Source organism: Podarcis gaigeae, assembly GCF_964106915.1.
Source record: "Podarcis gaigeae genome assembly, chromosome: 5".
Taxonomy (NCBI): domain Eukaryota; kingdom Metazoa; phylum Chordata; class Lepidosauria; order Squamata; family Lacertidae; genus Podarcis; species Podarcis gaigeae.
This window is the reverse complement of record NC_139681.1, coordinates 19,249,952-19,271,853: the sequence shown is the minus strand read 5'-3', so window position 1 is coordinate 19,271,853 and position 21,902 is coordinate 19,249,952. Positions and strand designations below refer to the sequence as shown.

The 21,902-nt window shown below is 43.1% G+C and overlaps 1 protein-coding gene across 7 annotated transcripts in view; it reads left to right on the top strand.

Annotated features, from left to right (window-relative positions):
* The window catches only part of LOC310844259 (disks large homolog 5-like), a 99,820-nt gene that overhangs the window by 45,504 nt on the left and 32,414 nt on the right, over nt 1–21,902 (top strand). For 5 of the 7 annotated variants that reach the window (XM_083738174.1, XM_083738171.1, XM_083738173.1 and 2 more), the window contains exons 3-12: nt 556–724; nt 1,202–1,345; nt 2,196–2,379; nt 14,292–14,551; nt 15,374–15,686; nt 16,125–16,355; nt 17,678–17,862; nt 19,210–19,335; nt 20,181–20,313; nt 20,532–20,659. In XM_083738174.1, coding sequence (XP_083594300.1) covers nt 556–724; nt 1,202–1,345; nt 2,196–2,379; nt 14,292–14,551; nt 15,374–15,686; nt 16,125–16,355; nt 17,678–17,862; nt 19,210–19,335; nt 20,181–20,313; nt 20,532–20,659 — 1,873 coding nt within the window. Of the gene's footprint in view, nt 1–555; nt 725–1,201; nt 1,346–2,195; nt 2,380–14,291; nt 14,552–15,373; nt 15,687–16,124; nt 16,356–17,677; nt 17,863–19,209; nt 19,381–20,180; nt 20,314–20,531; nt 20,660–21,902 lie in introns of all 7 variants that reach the window. The other 2 variants (XM_083738172.1, XM_083738169.1) reach the window with 1 other exon arrangement.

Sequence of the window (21,902 nt, the reverse complement as noted above, 5' to 3'; positions counted from 1 at the left end):
GTTTTATTGCTTTTGTCACCATTAGCGCTTCAGCTTGCTCCACAATGCTTTAATAATCTCCAGATAGCCTAGGATTAAGTACAAAATTGATGTAAGAGGAATAGGTAGCTGAAGACAGGATACTGTACCCAGAGAGTAGGCCCTAAGATTTTATTCTTTCATCATAAGAAATTCTACCGCTGTTATTTTGATAATCTTTGGGAGTCTATCAGATGTTGCTCAGTGGTATGTGAGCCAATCTCCAAAGCTATATGGCCTAGAAACTTGACTTCACTTCTCAATATGTTATGTTTAGATAACTGATTTTAAGGGATAACAAATCAACAAAACAATTGTTGGTGGAAGCATTGTGGATAGCACCCTAAATGTGTGCACTTGATCACAAGTCTGTCTTTATTGCAGCCATGCATGGCCCTGGCAAATTTATCAGTCTTTTCCTTTGGAATAGCTTGTTCACTTACCCATCTTTTCTGGCAAAAAGATTGCTTGGGGGTTTTTTTTGAAAATGCTCTTGTCGAACCCCCTAATTCCGTGCTTGTTTGTGTTTGGCAACAGGTACAACGGGTAAACCATCATCACCACCCCCTGCAGTCATTGATGTGAGGCAGATGAATGAAAAACTGGAGACCATTTTGTTTCAGCTCCGCCAAGTTACCCGTGAGAGGGATGAGTTGAGGAAGCGTCTTGCACTGTCGTCTCCTGGGTCAACCTTTGATGACTGCAGGTAAAATACTGAACGGTCACATGAGGGCATATTCCCAGGTCTAAAGCATGTGCACTTGGGCATGGGTCTTTGGCTCTTTTTCCACGGCACAGCTGTTTGAGTTGGGGGGGGGGCAGCTAAGGATGCCTCGTATGGCTCAGTCAGAGAGCATGAGACGCTTAATCTCAGGGTTGTGGGTTACAGCCCTGTGTTTGGCAAAAGATTCCTTCATTGCAGGGGGTTGAACTAGATGATCCTAGATGACTACCAGTCTTTGATAACTAGTGATGTTCTTTGCAAATTATTTAAACCACCAGTGGCCAACTCTGTTCCATGTGGGTACAGAGTATGCTTAATACATCATTTTTGTTTCATATAAACTAACCTTTGGGGGAGGGGTGCGTGTTTTCTTTCTCCTTAATACTTAAAATGTTTGATGTGTATTCATGTGAATGTTGTGTTAAGGTCATGCTCAACTGAAATCTATCTTTGTGGTAGGCCTACCCCCAAGCCAAACCATGATTATGAAAGGCTGAAGATTCAGTGCATGAAGGCAATGTCCGATCTGCAGTCTCTACAGAACCAACACACCAAAACGCTAAAAAGATGTGAAGAATCTGCTAAGGAGGCTGATTTCTATCAGTAAGTAAAGACACACAGCATATGCACAGAGATGTATTTTGGTTTCCTCCTACCATTACTATGTGTCAGTTAAGCTGCCTTAGATTTTAATGTTCAAAGGTCCTTCATCATTGTTTTCTTATCTCCAGCTTAGTCAACTTTTAAAATGCCATCATTTTAACATCAATAAAGAGATAATGTTCAAAGCTTTTGGCTGCAGATTTAGGATTAGTTTTTAAAAAATATCTTTGAAGATGGAGAGCCAGTTTCTGAAAATTATGGTGGGGGGTATAAGCTTAGCTTGGTGTGGATGACCTCATCATACATTGATGATACTTGTTCCCTGCTTCCCCCTTTCAGAACCCTGCTTTCACTAGTTCCAAGTTGGAGTCCAGTGCAGTAAATGACACTGCTAAGGAGGATTCTCTTAAGGGCAATTAGGTATCAACAAAATGCACAACACCAGGCAACAGTGCAGAATCTGGTGGTTTCTAATGGTGGATATTTCTTAATTTTTTAACTTCTTTATCAAATTGGAGGAGATGACACTACACATAGTAATTTCTGTGTTTGATAGTCTATAATGGTGGTGACTAAACTATGATCCTCCAGAGAGTCTTGGAATACAGCTGATGTTTGGCATGCTGGCTGGGCTGATGGGGAGCCCAACAACATCTGGAGAGACACAGCTGTATAGAATTAATAAAACCCTCTGAGTCCAGAGGATTTGCTGTATTTGTGGTGGTTCTTTTATGGGGATGTTTACTTGATAAAGCAATGTTGCTGTTCCGTGTTTTCTGAATTTGCTTTTTAATTGTCGTTGGAGCATTTTTACAAGCGCTTCCTGTGTACATTTCTAATATCTGAACAGTACACTGCACAGTCGTCTGCTGAGTGACCAGTCACAGCTGAAGGAGGACATGGACACTTTGAAGCGGAAGAACAGCCAGTTGGTACGAGAGCACAATCACCTCCAGCAGTCATGTGAGGAAATGAAGAGACTTCATGATGAGGATCTGAAGGAGATAACAGACCTGCGCAGTCAGCAGCAGCAGGTAGCCTCTGCCCTGTTTTTGCCTGCTGAGTTCAGCTTCTCATTTATTTTCTATTCTCTTTCCACCCCCACTTATTTCTCAAGTGTTTGTTTGGGCACTGCAGGAGAGTGTCTCTTCCATTCCATTTCTTTAACACACAGTGCTTATTCTTTTCCTTAATTTCCATAGATTTCCTTAATTTCCATACCCCCCCATTACTACAAGGAGCAGTTTACGTTCGATTATAACACAGACCTAGTTGTGTAAATTAGAAATGCTGCCATTTTCTATCTCATTAATTTCTAGTAAAGTGGGCTGCTCAAATTGCACTTCAGCTGCTCTTAATTTCAGAGATGAGAAGGATGGTGGGAGGAGCAGTAACCCAACAATATCTAGAGCAGGGGTCCTCAAACTTTTTAAACAGGGGACCGGTTCACTGTCCCTCAGACACTGTTGGGGGCCGGACTATATTTTTTTTTGGGGGGGGGAATGAACCAATTCCCAGGCTTCCTAGGAACTGCACATACCTAGGCTCCCTTGTGCTCTTGGCAAGGAGATGTATCGGTCCCTTGCATCCTTGCTAGAGGATCTGAGCCAGAATAAAGGTAAAGGTACCCCTGCCCATACGGGCCAGTCGTGTCCGACTCTAGGGTTGCGTGCTCATCTCGCTCTAGAGGCCGTGAGCCGGCGCCGTCCGAAGACACTTCTGGGTCACGTGGCCAGCGTGACGAGGCTGCAGCTGGCGAGCCAGCACCAGTGCAGCACACGGAAACGCCATTTACCTTCCCGCTATAAAGCGGTACCTATTTATCTACTTGCACTTAAGAGTGCTTTCGAACTGCTAGGTGGGCAGGAGCTGGGACTGAACGACAGGAGCTCACCCCGCTGCGGGGATTTGAACCGCCGACCATACGATCGGCAAGTCCTAGGCACTTAGGTTTTACCCACAGCGCCACCCGCGCCCCTGTGAGCCAGAATAGACAGGTGCAATTTTTGTGCTCCCATGGGTCTGCCTTTTACTGGGGCCAACCCCTGGGTACGCCACTGCTTTTTAGGCAATATAAAGGGGAAGGATTGGTCTCATTGGTTCCCAGAGGTAGGAGATGGAGGCATAAAGAGCTCATTGACCTGTGCAAGTCCCACAAGCTCTTTTGTCCCATTCATTCACTGTTTTTGCTCGGCATCTGAAATGTGAATGTGAACATGTTAGTAGTGTGTGAAACTGCCCAAGCTGAACCTCCTGAAAGCACGTGATGGGGTTAATACTTAGGTCCAGAACCCCAAATTATCCCCCTGTATCCTCCTGTTTAGGGAAGCTTTTGACGTTTAACAGGTTATTGTATTTTAGTGTTCTTTTGGAAGCTGCCTAGAGTGGCTGGGGAAACCCAGCCAGATGGGCAGGGTATAAATAATAAATTATTATTAATATTATAGGAGTCAACTCCTAGGGGCCGAGGTCCCTTCGCCACAACCCATAAAATATTTGAGGGAGCCTGCCCCCCACGTTTATGGGCATTGCCGTTCAAATGCTGTGTATGTGTGTGTGCTGGAACTTGGGATTGATTATGCAGGGTGTAGCTTCCGTGACACCCACCCCAATATTTCAAGTTGGCACCCCTGTTCTGAATCCAAAGGAAATCACCTTTTGCACAGGACTGAGCTCTGGCTTTGCAACCTGACCCTTGTAGAGAAAGGGGGACAAGGATAGTGCGGCGTCTCCCTAATTTGCTTCCATTGCTGAAGCGTGCAAAGTGGGGGGAACTGAACAGCCTGGCCAGAGATGGGGAGCAGCTCAGGCGAAGTGCACATAGCCTCTTCCACCCGGGCAAGGAACACGGGGTGCATTAGGGCCCTGCGGGAAAGCGCTTCAAGTGGAAATGGCACTGGATCCAATGTTCATTTTCGAAAGAGACCCCAAGTATAATTGCAGGGAGGTGTTGGTGCATTGGGTTAATTTGCAACAGATATGTTAAGACAATAATGGTGGGTGCGCGCTGGAAAAACAGCTTAGTTAAAACTCCTCAGTATTTTGGATAGGAAGGTTGAGCATGGAGATCCAAGATTTGCTAGGTTGTTCACCACCTGGAACAGGAAACGCACTTGGACAGCTGCTACAAAGCAGATGAGATACTTCACTGCCTCCGCCATCATGGATCCCATCTCCTTTCTTCTTCCTTTTTGGAATTTATGCCATAATTGCTCAGCTTGGACTTCGGTGGAGAACCACTTCCACTCCAGTCACCTACCTTTTCTGTTTCAACCACCACAGGGCCTTCTGTAAACCAAGGGAAACTGTGTTCACTAAGTGGTAGTGATGATGATGATGATGCTTCTATCTTTGTGCATGTGCGTTGGCTGCTGCTGATCCTACTCTCCATGCAGGGTGCTGGTTTTGACTCCAGGCCAGGCTTTTGTTAGTGAATGCTTCTTATTGAAAGTATTGTGAAAAATCTTTGTTGAGAGCTTTTAAATAAAAATACTAATAACAAACACTGTGAACTAAAGGGCCAAAATCTGGTGCATCTGTTCTGGTGCTTTGGCAAGAGAGATGATAGTCAAACCTTGGTTGTCGAACATAAACCATTCCGGAAGACCGTTTGACTTCCGAAATGTTTGACAACCGAGGAGCAAAGGGCAGTCGACAAAGTCAATGGAGGGAAGAAAAAAAAAACCTCTTCAGAAGCCCTTCAGCTTCCAAAAATCGTTCAAAAACTGGAGCAGTTACTTCTGTGTTTCTGGCATTCAGGAGCCAAAATGTATGATAACGGAGGCGTTTGGGAGCCGAAGTTTGACTGTACCAATCTTAACCTGGGGCCCCCATCATTTATTTTCCTTTGGGGAGGGGTTTGCACCCTGTTTGCTTTCATCACAGTCGATAGCAAAAGAAAGAATCTGCGGCTTCTCTTCTCAGTATGCTGAAGTGAATTGCGTTGGTCTGGAACAGGAGCTGCGAGTGTGCATCCATGCTTTTGTCACTGCCCATCAGGATTAGTCTCATTCTTATTGACGTGGGGGTGGGAGGCAAACAGCAACATGTGCCGATCTTTGTAGGTGCGTTGAGCTTGGTGTCTTTTCAGCTTGTTCAAAAGGCACAAGGAGCCTGATGGCTTAACAGGACAGAGAGTTGGGATCAGATTACTTCCACTGACAGAGATGGCCACTGATTCTCCCGGGCAGCAGCTGACTAACTTGTAAGTCTCTTCCTGCTTGCTGTTGTCATGGTGGCACCCTTTGGCCCAGCTCGGATTATTTACTCTTCTTCCTATCAAGGATTTGAATGGGAGAATTCCCTCCTTGTTAAATTTTCTCTCCTCTTCTAGCACCATTATGCTCATGCCTCGACTTTTATTTATTTCCGTTAAAGAGCAAGCATTTGAAAACGCAAACGTTTTCAGAGATGGCTTAGCCTTCGTTTTCTATTTGTTTATTAAGGAGTTTCAGCAGAATTATTTCAAAGGGGCACAAACTTTTCTGCCCACCCCCCACCCCCCAGTGGAAGCAATTGTTCCATCGCTCCAGTCTTTGCCTCTATCCCCCTTTCCAGAAGCTTTGGTTTTTAAGGGAATTTGCTGTGCCTGTATAAGGCTGAATTGCATGTTATTAGTGCACAAATATTGACACTGTACACAAGCACAAAGTAACCCAAGAAGGGCTGCAAAGTGTGTGTGTGTTTGTACTAAATGCATTTTATAAGCATTTGGTGTGTTTTGTTTTTTCTATATATACTTACTGTAGCTATGTTAGCACAGATCAAACAGCAACCGCTTATATTTCTGCCTTTTCATACATCCCTTGTGCATGATTCCAATCCTGAGTTACAACAACAGCTAGTATGTAGTCCCATGAAGTTGGTGAGCGATATCAGTGATCCTGAAGAATAATATGCATTCTGAAATGTAGAGAGGTGGAGTCCCCTCACCCTAACTTTCACCTCTGTAGGAAGCAGAAATCTACACTGGCTTTCCACACATATATGTTGGTATGAAAATAAGCAGTTATTTAGTTGGTTTTGGGCTCAAACTGGAGTAAGACCCCTTTGTTTCGGGTCTGCCCTGAAATATGTGAGTTGCCAACTTTTCTTTTTCTATAAATAAATATTTTTTATTAATTTTTCATTAATAACAATCCAATGGTAATCACATTAATACATTTCCAAATCATGCCAAATCTCAATACTAGCCAATTAATCTGAATTAAACATTTTGCCTGACTTCCCATGTTCCTGCTCTCGGGAGTTGATGTTATTCCCTTAATCCTGTGCCAGCTCTCTTACTTAGTCCAAGTTCCACCATTCCTATCCAACCCTTTGTTCTCACAGCCGCTGATGAATGACTTTCCATCATATTTTTATAAATCCATATTCTTCAGCTTGCAGAAGGAATTTATTTCCTGTAGCTGTGCAGAATATTTGCTTTCTTCCTTTGTCCATGTTGAAATCAAAACATCACCTTCACATTGCCTCTCCCTCGAGAGCTCTATTTCAGGTATGCAACAGCTCTCCATCTTGCTTTGAAATCGAAAGTAGTCCAGGTCTGGCCACGACTGGATCACTTCCAATTACAGCCATACCTCAGGTTAAATATGCTTCAGGTTGAGTGCTTTCGGGTTGCGCTCCGCAGCGACCCATAAGTAACGGAATGGTCAAAATGACGTCATGCGCGGAAGATGCAAATCGCAACCCACGCATGCGCAGACACAGGTTATGTTTGCTTCAGGATGCAAACGGGGATCTGGAACGGATCCCGTTCGTATCCAGAGGTACCACTGTATTATCTTTTTGCTTTTACAGTGGTACCTCGGGTTACATATACTTCAGGTTACATACGCTTCAGGTTACAGACTCCACTAACCCAGAAATAGTGCTTCAGGTTAAGAACTTTGCTTCAGGATGAGAACAGAAATCGTGCTCTGGTGGCACGGCGGCAGCAGGAGGCCCCATTAGCTAAAGTGGTGCTTCAGGTTAAGAATAGTTTCAGGTTAAGAACGGACCTCCAGAACGAATTAAGTACTTAACCCGAGGTACCACTGTAATGAGCTGGCATCTCATCCAAACTGTAATATATAGAGTTGAGCTCTCTGTAATTGACAATGTGTGAATCCTCATAAAATTCTGCACAATCCATTCTTTCACCATTCTGTAAATAGATCCATAACTTCTTGTTATGTCCCCCTGCATTCCATACATAGCTGTAATCCATTAGTAATTTCAGTCCCTTAATGGTTAATTAATAGTTAATTCTTTTTCAGTGAAGGCTTGCCAATTCATAGCACAACAGTAAAGTAAAGAAAGAACAAAGGCTTTCCTTCACCTACTAGCACTCCAGCAGTTGTGACGATGAAAGTCCTCTCCAGTTCATAACATGGCACTCAGTGGCTGATTCATTTCACAGGTTATCTGTCTCTCCAGGAACACGCCTGCTTCTTAAATCCAAATTCAAATACTTCTCATAAAAAACAGATACCTCCGCTCATGGCGGCAGCATTGGGGAGTTTCCAATACGTGCAGCGCTATCCCCTGTGTCCCTGCCCCCACATTCCACCAGAGCAAGAGGCAGTTATTGGATGATCCTCGGGGGGGGGGGGCTTGCAAGGATAATTACTCCCAGATTATCCTTGATTGCCTGCACAGCTGGCGTCCGCTAGTGCGAACACAGCTGCTCGCAGTGGCGGCTGAGCTGGAAGCCATGAGTTGCCAACTTTTCAAGAGCAAAAGGGGAGATGATTTTGTCCGTTTTCTTACTCCCTCTGCACCCCTTTCTTCTCTGTTGATAATTCCCCAATTCCTCTCAGATGCATGTGGCAGAATCTGTTTGCCCCCCTCCCCCAATCCATTTGTGGGTATAACCTTTCAATACAGCCTTTGTGCGTGTAGTCTGATTTTGTGATTGATTGTTGATTTGCGCCTGGGGAAACTGACTTCACGAAATACTGTACACATTGCAGTTTTGACATGTGTGGACTGTCATTAAATATTATACCCCATTTTAGACAGCTTGGGGAATTGGAAGCAGGGCAGGTGTGCCAGGTGGGTATGGGAGGTAGATAAGGAGTGCTCTTGTTCCCTGCCATGCATAGGGGAGCAATTAGGGCCTTATTGACTCATCTTTGATTTATAGAAAGACTTATTTTATCATTAAGCTTTGGATGAATGAGGTGGGTTGGCGCTCCCCTATAAAAGTAGACCTACTTGGGCGGGAGTTAGATTTAAGATTGGGCACATGGTGCATCTGTCTTCTTCCAGACAAGCAGTCAATTCTTGATAAGGGACAGTTCCAGACTGTTCCTATTTTGTGGTGGGATTCAGTCACTGCCGCATACAGCCAAAGTTGTTCTTGCACAACAAAGCCCCCCCAATCAGACTTTTCAAGGTAAGAGAAGTGATTGGAAAATGCACTGGGAAGTGTGGGGTGGCTAGACACAATGCCGTCCTCATCTTCTTGCAAACTTTGTACAGGCAAATGAGGGTGAATGCTCACTAAAGAGGTCATCTGGAAGTGACTGAGCTCAGTTTACTGTGGAGGAAGTGAACCCTTCTCATTAGGACTACCTTAGGTCCATGTTTAGTAAGGCCTGAATGTGGTACTCTTGATTTTGTCCTCTTTTTAGAGTTTGGGTAGCTCATGGTCACCTTTTCAGACCTTGAACCTCCCCCTGGAAACACCGTATTTACTGCGCTGCAGGAGGAAAGTGTTTGCATATATGTGTATACCATCCCCTTATGAAGTGTGTCACCAACAGAAGGCAATCATCTAAATCCATCCCTTCTCGATTGTGCTGGACATTGAAACATGGAGGTTCTGTGTAGCCATAATGGCTAATTTCCATTGATAGACCTGTGCTCAATGAAGTTAACTTAATTCATTTGCCTTCAACTGCATGAAAGCTAGTGGTCATTACCACATCTTGTGCCAGTGAATGCCAAATTTTTTGTGTGAGACCTACATATATAATGTCCTCCACTCACACAGAGGTGCTGGCAGGCAAGGAGGAGCAGATTGTTGGTTCTTGATTAGTCATTCAAAAACTCAGGACCTGGGGTCTGGTTTGGACTTGCGCTGATGCTGTCAGGGCCAGTGTGTCCCGTTTGAGGCAAAATGTGAGGTGCCACCCCACCTTGCTGCCACCCACCCTGCAGCCTCCATCACCAGCACCCAAGACAATTTCCAGCGAGATTTTGCTGAAATCTCAGAAGGCCTTGCACTATACGTGAGATCTCACAAGATTTTGGCAAGATCTCACTGGAAACAGACACCAGTGCTGATGCTGGTTCTTCCAGTGGAGGTAGGCCCATGGGGGTGCCACCTTGGGGGCTTCTGCCGTCAGAGGCAACTGCTTCACCCGCCTTATGGGTGGGCCAGGCCTGGATATTATGCAGAGGAAAGTGGTAGCAATCATGTTTGCTTTGGGGAACAGGACTCCCCCCCAACCCACCCCCACCACTCTAACCTGAGGCTTCTTTTCCCCATTGTGTTCTTCACCAAAAGTTTTGAATGCTGTCCTTTTCAAACCAACAAAGGGTTCTTTTTCTCTTTGAGTATTTTATGAACCGTCTCTAGAAATAGATGCATGCCTACCAATTGATCCCGATAAACGTGTATTAACATTGACTGGTTCATAAAAACAAATGTTCTGGAAACAATCCATGCTCCCTTTGTTGAGAATATATTTTAATGGTTTTAGCTTAATTTTGAGTGTTGTGCATCTATAATAGGGCTGCAATGGAGATTGTAACTGGTGTGCCACCTTGTGGTAGACTTAAACGGAACTGCAGTTGCATTTTGTCTCATAATAGTGGACAGTAGATCAAAGAAAGGAGGAGCTTGCGGCTGGGGGATGATTTTGCCATTTTGACTTAGAAGGACACAGTGGGAGAAGATCCATGTTCAGGAGACACCTTTGGGCGGGGTGATATATTGGCAGAAAGCCCTGTGAAGAGACATTGGATTAAAAGTGTCAGAAATCAATAGAAGGGAAGGGGAGAGTATGTGCAAGACATCCGTATTATTTTGAAGGAATACGTCAGTAACTGTGTCAGGCAGAGCAGACCCTTCGTCTTGCTGGCAGCTTTAAGACCATGTGTAGTTTTACATCCTAACGTTTGCATTACATATCATCATCATCAAACCTTTTATTGGCATCACATACAAACATCCATAGTAAATCAATACAGAATTACCACCTCCCCAATGTCACAGAACATTTGTCAAATGAAAAGAGGCGAAAAAGTCTAACGTTACATCTCTAGGTCTCTAGGGAGATCAGACGTCTGCAATGTGTTTCTGCGACAAAAAACCAAATAAATATATTTAGCCACTAATTTGGCGAGCTCCTAATCATTCCCCAGTAATAGAAAATGTATGACCTCCAACTCTGGTTTCCATTTGGGCATGCAGAGTTGATTTAGGAACTGCTGGTGGAGATCAGCATATAGTTTACATTTAAGAACCATGTGAGTAAGAGCTTCCAGCAGGTGGTCTTCACATGGGCAAATTATTTCTCCTTCCACCATTCCCGAGAACCTACCCCAAAGGAGGTTTGATGGGTTTGAATTAAACCTGGCCAGTGAAAATGCCCTTCTTTCTTGAGGGATAAGCAGAAATTCAAGATTATTATAATTAGTTTCATGTCCCCAATAAAGTTGAAAGTAAAGAGGGGAACATGTTTTCTCTGCTGCTGCTGCTGCTGTTAGTTCCTGGCGTTCAATGTCCCACAACCTAATTTTTATTATAGCCTTGGCAGATGGTGGAGGCATCAATTGCAAAAGTTCCATAGACAGTCCAAGTTGCTATACCTTTATGTTAAACTTGTAGCCCTGGGGAAAGAAAGGGGTCTGACAAGACTTCGCTGAGGAGGGGATCTTTGTCTAATGTATAACCAACATAGAAGAAATCTTGCCCAGGCAACGGTCTCTACCTTGTGTTGACCTCCCTCTAGACACAAGGCTGCCTAGGGTACACAACGTGGAACAGCAAAAATCTTAAAAAGGAAAGCTTCCTGCACTCGTTTACCAGCTGGGTAAACCCTGGCAGCCAGACTGGAATTCCATAGAGCAATTGAGCTATTATTTTGGCGTTCAAGACCTTGAGGGCAGAGGGCATATGTGAATTACCTCTTGTTATGAAAAATCACATTATGGCCTGCATAGACATCTTACTGGCATTCACCGCCATTGCATGGTGCAAGGGCCATAGAAGCCTGTGATGGAATGTAATTCCCAGATAGTTAAATTCAAATACCTGCTGGATGGGTTTTCCACCAAATACCCAGCTATAGCTCTTGTGTGAATTCCCCCCAAACCATTATTTTGCTTTTATCAAAATTCATGCACAATTTCATTCTGGACAGATAGTCAGTACAGGAATTTAACAATTGTTTTAGGCCAATTCTTGTCCGTGAAAGCAAAATAATGTCATCTGCGTATAGGAGGATGGGTACGCTTGATACGTTGAGTTTTGGGCTATGAGCATCCACCTGTTTTAGTGAAGAAGCGAGGTCATTAAGAAAAAGATTAAAAAGAGAGGGAGCGAGTACACAGCCCTGTTTTACTCCTCAGTTTATAATGATCAATCCCCCTCTCCTTGGGTGGCCAAAGTGAGTGTAAATAGGACAGATCAGTTATTAAAATGTTGATAAATTCCTCGAACTGAGTGACTCCAACAACAGGGGAAAGTTCACCTTTCTCTACCGAGAGCAAATGGATCATACGGTCAGAATTCACCAAGCTTTGGAAAAGGGATAATGTACGCTCGTTAACTCGTATCCTTGTGTGCTGGGGTCTCAGTTCCTGGGGGGATGGATTAATTAACTGTTCTGTCTTTCTCGGCGGAAAGACAAGTTTGCAGTGTAGAGGGAGATGGTTGCTGATGATCACCTATGTAGAACTCAACCACGTAGGATGTCATTTTAGTGGGAATCAGAATATAGTCCACCACACTATTTCCCTGTAGGGAGATGTAGGTAAAATTCCCAGAGCCTTCCCAGTCAGTTAGCCCATTGAGCCACGTCAGGGCCCTGATGGTGGTCAGCTTAATGAGTCGCAGACCAGCCAGATTAATTACTGGGTCCCGGGATCTACATTCCCAAAAACAGAAGTCTGGGAGAACAGAAGTATTCGAGATCTCGCATGCTTTTGTGTACACTTCCCACCCTTGGCCTAGGCGGGCATTAAAGTGAAGATAATAGGTAGGTCAGGGCAGATGAAGTCCAGATTCTCAAGCACCTGAGCAATAAATTTCATTGTAGGTACTTGGCTGTGGGAATGGGAGGGATATACACATTGATCAATAACATTTCCTGGCTCTCTAGCTCTATCTTTGTTACTAGTAATTTACAACTAGCATTTGTCGATAGGATATGTTCACTTTTTATATGGGGAGCCACCAGGGTTAACAATCCACCTGAAGGCCTACCTTTCTTATGGCTTTTGGTTGCCGGAACTGAAAAGGCATTAAAACCTGCAAGTTCAATGTGATCATAATGACCAGGTTTCTTGTAAACAAACTATATCATGTAACTTTGTAAAGTCAGGGAGACACAACTTTGAAAACCATCCTGCCACATTCCATGATAGCAGCTTCAGAGAGGAATATTACACCAGGTTCCCAACCATGGCATGAAGTCAATCTAGGTGCATGTCTATGGGTTGGCTATCACTTGGGGCCCTGAACGTTTCCTGGTGTATTTCCTCCACTACCTCTGGGGCATCGGTTATTAGTCCGTGGACCCTGGTGTCATCACTACTTGAACTAGCAACTGTCATCTCCTTGATTGTACTCAAGTTGGTGCTTTACATACATGAGAGGTGTTCTGGGCCTTCTGGTGTCCCAAAGGTATATATAATCAATGATCACATACTACAGTGTTTTTCAACCACTGTTCCGTGGCACACTAGTGTGCCGCGAGATGTTGCCTGGTGTGCCGCGGGAAAAATTGAAAAATTCAAAAGATTTAAATATAAAGTATTTTATATTTTTTCATATTTCTGTTTACTTACTATTTCATAATAAAGTAATTATAAAATACTTTCTTTGTGTTTATGTGATTCCTATTCAAGAGAATTACTTTATATATAGTCAATATAGGCACAGAGTTAAATTTTTTAACATTTTCTAATGGTGGTGTGCCTCGTGATTTTTTTCATGAAACAAGTGTGCCTTTGCCCAAAAAAGGTTGAAAAACACTGATATACCAACAAATTAAGTATAAATCCCAGTGATCATGGAAGGCTGAATATCTTAAGAGCAGCCACTTGTATACATACGGAGAGATTTCTTTTCAGAGTGAAATAATTTCCTCCATGCAGCAAGGTTCATCTGAAGGAGAGGGAATATGCTGCACAAAGTCTGGGTACTGTTACTGCTCTTTGTGTTCCTTCCTGGATGTTATGGGCCTTTTTCATTCCTGGAATTCCTCTCCTATTCTGTGCTGGAGTGTTTTATAGGAGAAAACCAAAATTACTGTATTTTTCTGTGTATAAGACTATATTTCCCCCCCCAAACTTTTAAGATTGGGGGTCGTTTTATACACGGAATGTTGCAATTATTTGTTTCTTAATTTTGGGCTTAAAAAATAGGGGTTGTCTTATACACAGAAAAATACAGTAAATCTAAAAATGTTATTCCATTTCTCCAAGAACTTAATTCAACCTCTTATATGAGCAGAATCATGTGTTGTGCCATGAAACCAGCTTTTCAGGGCCCTCAGAATTCTGTACAATCTCTTTGGAACGCAGCACTTGCAGCTATTCTCCTTCTGCTCACCGTTCTTTGGTCCTAACCATGTTGTGATTTTTTTAAGGCATTACATCGTTAGCTCTTTTGAGGGCCCTAGAGAGCAGAAAATAAAATCTCTCCTGGTTTCCCCCCTCCTGTTTACAGCATGACTGAAGTTTATCTTCCAGGAATTCTTATTCAGAATATCTTCCGTTATTCCAGGTGATGAAGCAGAATGGGTCGTCAGAGATACTAAATAAACTCTACGATACAGCGATGGACAAGCTGGAGGGCGTGAAGAAGGATTACGACACACTTAGGAAGCGGTACAATGAGAAGATAGCGAGTCACAATACTGATCTGAGCCGATTAGAGCAGACGGAAGAGGAGAACAGGCGACTCCAGAAGCAGATTGACATGCTGATGAAACAGCGGGACACAGCAATACACTTCCAGCAGCAGTACTCTACCTCTCTGAGAAGGTAGAAGATGCTTTTGCCACAAAGCCATTTTATTTTTTATTAGAACAAACTCAGCACTCAAGTTACCTCTCCGAACTTGTCTGACTCTTGTCGTGTCTTGGTTTTTCTGTTTCTTTGTTCATGTTTTGGTCACTCGGGATCAAAGTAGACCTGACTGAGTAGCTATATTTTGTTCATGTGTTTGCTCCAGTCACATATTACTGTGTGTGTGTGTGTGTTTGTCAGGACTGTGTCCCATGATGCAAAAGAATTCTGTGCACACAATGACACTTCCACTTTCTCTCCTGCCCTCTCTACCCCAACCTGGTGCGCCCTCAAAATCCTCTCCTGAGGGTTGGGGAGCACATTTGGGGGTTAAATGTGGAGGTAGAGAGAAAACTGAAGTCCTGCTGCAGAAGTGGAATTCTGCTTGCACAGCATTCAGTATAATCATATGTGTCCCATGTTGAAGTAAAAACATCATACGTAGGTAAACTATTTCTCTCCCCTGCACCATGGTTTGTGAAGTGAAGTAAGCTGAGAGAAAAGTGTCTGAAGTGATGGAGTTCAAAGAAGTAATCCAGGGGAGAGCTCATCTCCTTTCACCAACATATATTTTATAATGAGATGAGAACCACTGCTTCTCTCCCCCCTGCCACCTCCACATCGAACATGTGATCAGGGCAGTCATGTGACAAAAGAAACATGGCTGACACTCACTTCTCATTTAGTCCTTTACACAGTTTAGTGTGGTGTGTAAGAGGAAGGAAGCTTTCATAGGGCCCCCTTTCGCTTACAAGTGGTGAAAGGACTTGCTGTGACTCTCCTCCCACCTCTCTTTAGGTTTGAGACTGTGCAGCAGGAACTGAGCAAGGCCACTGCCCAAAACAAGGAGCTACAGAGAGAGATGGAGCGGTTGCAGGCAGAAGTGACAAGGTTTAAAACAATGCAGCTGAAAGCCGTGAAGGATGCAGAGAAGTACAAGGAAGAGAGGGACTCCGTTTTCAACGAGTACCGTCTCATCATGAGCGAGAGGGATCAAGTCATCAAAGAAGTGGATAAGCTGCAAACAGAGCTGGAACTTGCCGAATCCAAATTGAAAAACACATCCTCGGAGAAAAGAGTGGCTAGTGAAGAAATGGAAGCCTTAAGACAGGTGTGGTATTGTATGGCACTTGCTCTGGCCAGAAAGAGTTGTTCAAATCTAGTGGTGTTGCATGTGTAACTCTCTGCAAGTTTCTAGACCAGCCTTCCTTATCCTGGTGTCCTCCAGATATTTAGAACTACACCTGGTAAAACAAAAGTCTTAAGTATTATTGCCCTTCGTGCCAATCATCCCTTGGTCAGAATTAACTTCTCTGATTTCTGTATTATTACTTTGGGGCTGCACAGTGTTTCAACTTTTGAAGCAAGCAAATATGTGTTGCAGCTCTAAAGATATTTGCTAGTTGCATCTAATGCATGCTTTGTGCTGTATTATTCCTTCTTCTTATGCATGGCACAGGCTTTCAAAAATTCAGTATGTTTTCATTAAGAGAAAGACTTTCTTGTACACTTAATGTACCTCCAACGATGGATTTTTATTTTATTTCAGGAGCTGAACTCTGCTCTAGTGGAACGAGATCGAGCAATCTGTGAAAGGAATGAGCTCTTGGAAAAGTACTGCCATGAAGTGAAAGATAAGGCTGAAGCCCAGAAGGAGCTGGATCAAGCCTGCAAGGATATTGAGACAGTGAAGGAAGAGAGAGATGTGGCTAGGAAGGAAAGAACAGAAGCCATCATCCAGAGAGATCATCTACTGAGAGAGTACTATCAAGCTCGCCAGGTAGAGGCAAAGTTTGCACGTTTGTTCTTCCTCTTGCACTCATTGAGGACTCTTTGTGCAGTCAGCTACCACAAGGAAGCCCATCAATAGAGTTTCTCATTTGGTTTCTACAGAGGCTAAAGGGAACAGAAAATAAGGGGGAAAGCCTTGGTTGAAAGATGCAATAATCATTTTAAAAATTGCAGGACTGGTGGGTTTTCTCTTCCTCCCCCCTTTTCTCCACCTGCAGTCCCTATCAGTATATGCTTTTTATTTGAGTGACAATCTTGCAAATGGCAAGGATAGAATTGGGGAAAAGATGTTCTGTGACTCAGTAGACATTGGGCTGGGTTCAGTGTGAGTTGCTGTTCAAATCATTGTAGTTGCTGTTCAAATCATTGTAGAGTTCAACCCGTAATATCATTAGGTGATGAATCAGTCCCCTAGCTCTCTTATGCGTGTACCTTTGTGAAATTGTGTTTGTCATGTGCCTGTATTACATTATTATGCACATGACTAAAAACAAAAATTTGTTAATCAGCTCCCACTCCTTGGCTACTCAAAGGTTTACATCTGGCATCAAGTTGAGATATTTAAGAGATTCTCTCTTTCCAAATTTCTCACTTGATCTGGGCATTCTGAATTACCCATCCTTGCTTCCAGAGTACATTAATAATCTCTCACTTGTCTGTTATTTATTTATTTTGCTATTCAGCCTGCTAGGAATGCATAATTTGCCGTAGTTTTTGGTTTTCTCTATCTGCTAGGTTGCAAAAACATACCAGTGCATGCACATTGTGATTAAATTAGTGTACAAAAAAGAATATTGACGTGTCCCACAAATCTCACCATTTTCTACTTCACACTGATATAATCAGTGGACATACTTTTTTCTTATCGATCAAAACATTTAAAATAAAAAAGAAATGATGCACAAGTAAAACAAAAGCAACAATGAAGATGCAATTAAAAATCAAAACATTCAAAATAAAAGAGAAATGATGCACAAGTAAAACAAAAGCGTAATGTAGCAGGCATCTTACAAACAGTTCAGTAACAGCAATTGGTAGTAATGGATGTCAGAAACCCGAGTGACTAAGTAAGTGAACAATACACATGCACACACTGGTGGTGTTCAGTAACCTGTAAGAAAAAAATGTGCAGGAGGTAGGTAGAGTGAGCCCATGGCACGATAATAGAACACATTCTGGGAAATCGGCTCATACCCCAAATCCAGAACTCTTGTGTATTTTTTAAACCCCTGTAAAAAGGTTGGTTTTTTTTAAAGCCAACTACATCCCATGAATGGTGTTTAAATGAATTACATGATTTGACTTCCTCAGATACAAGATTCTGCTACACTGGATATAGAACGAGCAAACAAAGAAATTGAAATGCTGCGGAAGCAATACGAGGCAATGTCACAGGAGTTAAAAGAAGCTGTCCAGGAAGCAGAAGTCGCAAAATGCAGAAGAGATTGGGCCTTTCAAGAACGCGACAAGATTGTGGCAGAACGAGAGAGCATACGGTAAAAACAAACAACAGTTTGACAGTTCTCCCCAGGAGTTTATTTGCAGTGTACAATTGGGATGCCCAGTTATTTGCTAGGGGCTGCAGCCGTGTTGCATTCAGTTGAAACTGTTCTCAGGATGGCAGTCCAGAACTAGGGGAAGAAAATAATAGGCAGTAATGTTGGCTTTGTTTTTGAGAGGGAAAATAGTACAACTGCAATCTGAACATAAGGGCCAAATTAGCTACTTTTGATTCATGTGTTCTCCATGCATGTGGACAACTGGGAGTGGTATGCAAGCCTTATATCAGAATATACCCTCTCTCCAGCTTATCTCTCTGCAAATATTCCAGATTAATAGTAATAAATTTGCATTTTAAAAAATAGCTCAGTTGGTAGAGCATGAGTCTCTCTCTCTCTCTCTCTCTCTCTCTCTCTCTCTCTCTCTCTCACACACACACACACACACATTTAGACAGCCTTAATTCAATGACTTCCCTTCTTCTCTTTCCATGGTTCATTTTGCATGCCATACATCCCTGCATATTTTACATGAACTAAACCATTCATGAATCATTGTTACATCGCATCAAAGCTTATTTGCACTGTTGAATTTATCTTAATGCTACCAGCGTTTTTAAATGAACACAATTTTCACCCATATATTCAGTCAACATTTTCCAGTCTTTATTAAATGTATGTTCTTCTTGTTCTCTTATTCTGTATGTTAAATCTGCAAGCTGTGCATATTCCATTAGTTTAAGTTGCCATTCTTCTTAGTTTGAGACCTCGCTCGTTTTCCATTTTGGGGCTAGCAAAACACGGGCCGCAGTAGTAGCATGCATAAATAATATTTTTTGACACCTGGGAATATCCCTCCGAATTATCCCCGACTAAAAGGACTGGTGTTTTTTTTTTTTTGGAAAGCTTCTTTTTAACATTTTTTTTCAATTCATTATGTATCATTTCCCAATACTCTTTTACCCTTTTACAAGTCCACGGTAGAGCACGAGACTCTTAATCTCAGGTTCATGAGTCTGAGCCCCACACTGGGCAAAAAGATACCTGCAATTCAGAGGGTTGGACTAGATGACTGTCGTGGCCCCTTCCAATTACAATTCTATGACTCTATTAATTAATTGCACTTGATATCGTCTTTCTAGCCCACTGCCAGTGGAGTGAAGGAGAAAAGAGTCTGAAGTGTTGGGAGTAAAGGCTGCTTGTTCCAGTCCGGCACCTGCATCTAATTCGTTGTCTAGCACAAGGCTGTTTGGAAAACAACACCTTGGGTGCTGGTGATTTTTTTTAAAAAAATAGGTATCTCAATAGATTAACATTTCCTTTCAATTTTTCTCCATTTTGAAGGACTCTGTGTGATAACCTGAGGAGGGAAAGAGACAGAGCAGTGAGCGACCTGGCTGAGGCTCTTCGCAATCTGGATGATATGAGGAAGCAAAAGAACGACGCTGTGCGTGAATTGAAAGAGCTGAAGTGCGTTCCAGAAACCCCTTCAACGTGTAACTCTGACTTGATATTGTATGTTAAGTGTTTTCTTACCTGAGCCCTTGGGTAGGACAACCTAGAAGGCTGAAAAGAATGTGTATGCATTTTCCCCCTCCCGTTTTAAAAAATGCTGTTAATTGGCAAACCTGAGGAGGTGTGTACCAGAATTACGTCACAAAATAATGTAGCCAGGCCTATAGCTAAGTAATCAGAGGGCAGGAGAGAGAGAAATGGGAGAAAACACTCAGTTGTATAATCAGGAGGGCAGTTGTACTTGCCTTTGGAACAGGTGGGCCGTGTTGACCATCTCTGCAGGTAGCCAGTCTCCTCCCAGGTGAGCCTTCCTGTAGCATCTGCAGTGGAGATAGAGCAGCCTCCATAACTGATATAGTTTAGTGCCACTACCTGTGCATTTAAATACATTCGCTTGTTCAGTTTCTGGGCTGTCTCTCTGCCAAGATGGCATCCGTGAAACACTGCACACAGATCTCTCCCTTCTTCCAGCCCTGAAGGGCTAAAAGCCCTCTAAAGCTGGAAGAGTAAAGGAGATGACTTGGTGCTGGCGGCAGTAGCAGGTTGGGCAAGCAGAATGGGGTGTGGTGGATGCCCTCTTGAATAGCATTAATGTTCCAAGTACGCGTCGGCATGATTTGTAACCGCTTTATGAAAGAGAAAGGATCCAGGTCTGCATTTGCTGCTTCAGTCCCATTTGATGTAAGGTTTTGGAATGCCGACACAACCTCCACTGTCTGTTACAATATTTTTGTTCTTACTGTATGCTGTTGATGCCTGCTTTCCTTGCTTAAAGTACTCAGGTGTGTTTCTCCCCATAGAGAGAAGATGGAGAATCAGTTGGAAAAAGAAGCAAGGTTCCGGCAGTTGATGGCCCACAGCTCTCATGATTCAGCCATCGATACGGATTCTTTAGAGTGGGAAACAGAAGTAGTAGAGTTTGAGAAAGACAGGGTAAGACTGAGGTCCTGGTCAAATGTTACTCTCTCCTTTGTGTGTGAGAGAGAGTGTCCCATTTGTTGAAGCCTCTCTCTCATCCCCTATCCCCCCCCCCCAAGAAAAAACAGGCACAGAAAACTGGAGGTACTATATAGTCAAAATAATTCACTTACTTACACTCTGCATGTGTACAGAATCACTGCATATAACATATAGCATTTCATATCCATTAGGAAGATATGGATTTGAAAGCCCTTGGTTTTGATGTGGCCGAAGGTGTGAATGAACCATATCTTCCCGGAGACTGCGGGATATTTGTTACCAAAGTGGACAAAGGAAGCATTGCAGATGGTCGATTAAGGTAAAGAATCAGTAGTTTGTCATTTAGTTGCCAGTGCTAATATATAACGTGCATTGTAAATATAATATATTGGTCCTGTGAGGACAAATTGGGTTGACATGGAGGGTCAGGGGAGATGACTGTGGTTTCAGATAATGCTTTCAGACACACTGCATGCTGATGTGTAAATTGCAATCAACCTGTGGAGGTAGGGGCTGGGTGAATAGGATCCCTTTCAATCTGTAGGTTTCTACTGGGTTTGATAGTCTGCACAGGTCTACATTGATAGGGCATATGATTTTCTCTCCCCACCCCAAAAATAGTGCTGGCAGCAAAGGAGAAGTGGTTGTCAGCATTCTGAAGGTTACTTTTTTTGAAGAGCAGAGTACACCTTTTATGACCTGTAAAAGTCAATCGGCCCCTACCCTGTTTGACTTGGGCCCACCATCTGTTGTTAATACTACACCACACTTGGACCATCAGCAGAGTATGCACAGCTTCAACAGAGCATCAAGAGTTTTCCTGCTTTCCAGTAGTCAGCCTTTTCTAGCGTTCCCAGTTAAGAAAACTCCTTTCCCTCTCAGTTCAGCTTAGAGTGTAAAGTGTTTGTTGTCTCATGGTACAAGCACACCAGCTACATAAACATTAAGACAGGCACCCCCAAACTCAGCCCTCCAGCTGTTTTGGGACTACAACTGTTGGACTTCCTTCGCCAATCGAGTTTGCGCAGCAACTGGGGCGATGGAATAAAAACTTGCCCACAATATCTTTGCTTACTTTATTTTTAAATAATAGTCAAACAGTTGCAACTCACCACTCCACACCAGCCAGTACCATACAAAGCATTTGGTCAACTTAAATACAGTTTTCAAAATCACATCGCTGCATTCGGTGCAGCAGGTAAACTCCCCCTGCTAATTAGTTAAATTGTTAAGATACCTCAGGTGTGCTGTTTTGTCAAGAGCTCGCAGGTGTGCTGCTTTGCAGGTTATATTATAATAAAAATAAATAAATAAGTAAGTAAGTAAGTAAGTAAGTAAGTAAGTAAGTAAGTAAATATTTTGTATTATTTATACCCTGCCCATCTGGCTGGCCACTCTTATAATTACAAACACACCTCTGAGTAGCACCATTGACCACATCAGTATGAAGAAAACCTAACAACAGCTCCCATCATCCCTAGCTAACAGGACCAGTGGTCAGGGATGATGGGAATTGTAGTCCCAAAACAGCTGGAGGGCCGAGTTTGGGGATGCCTGCTTTA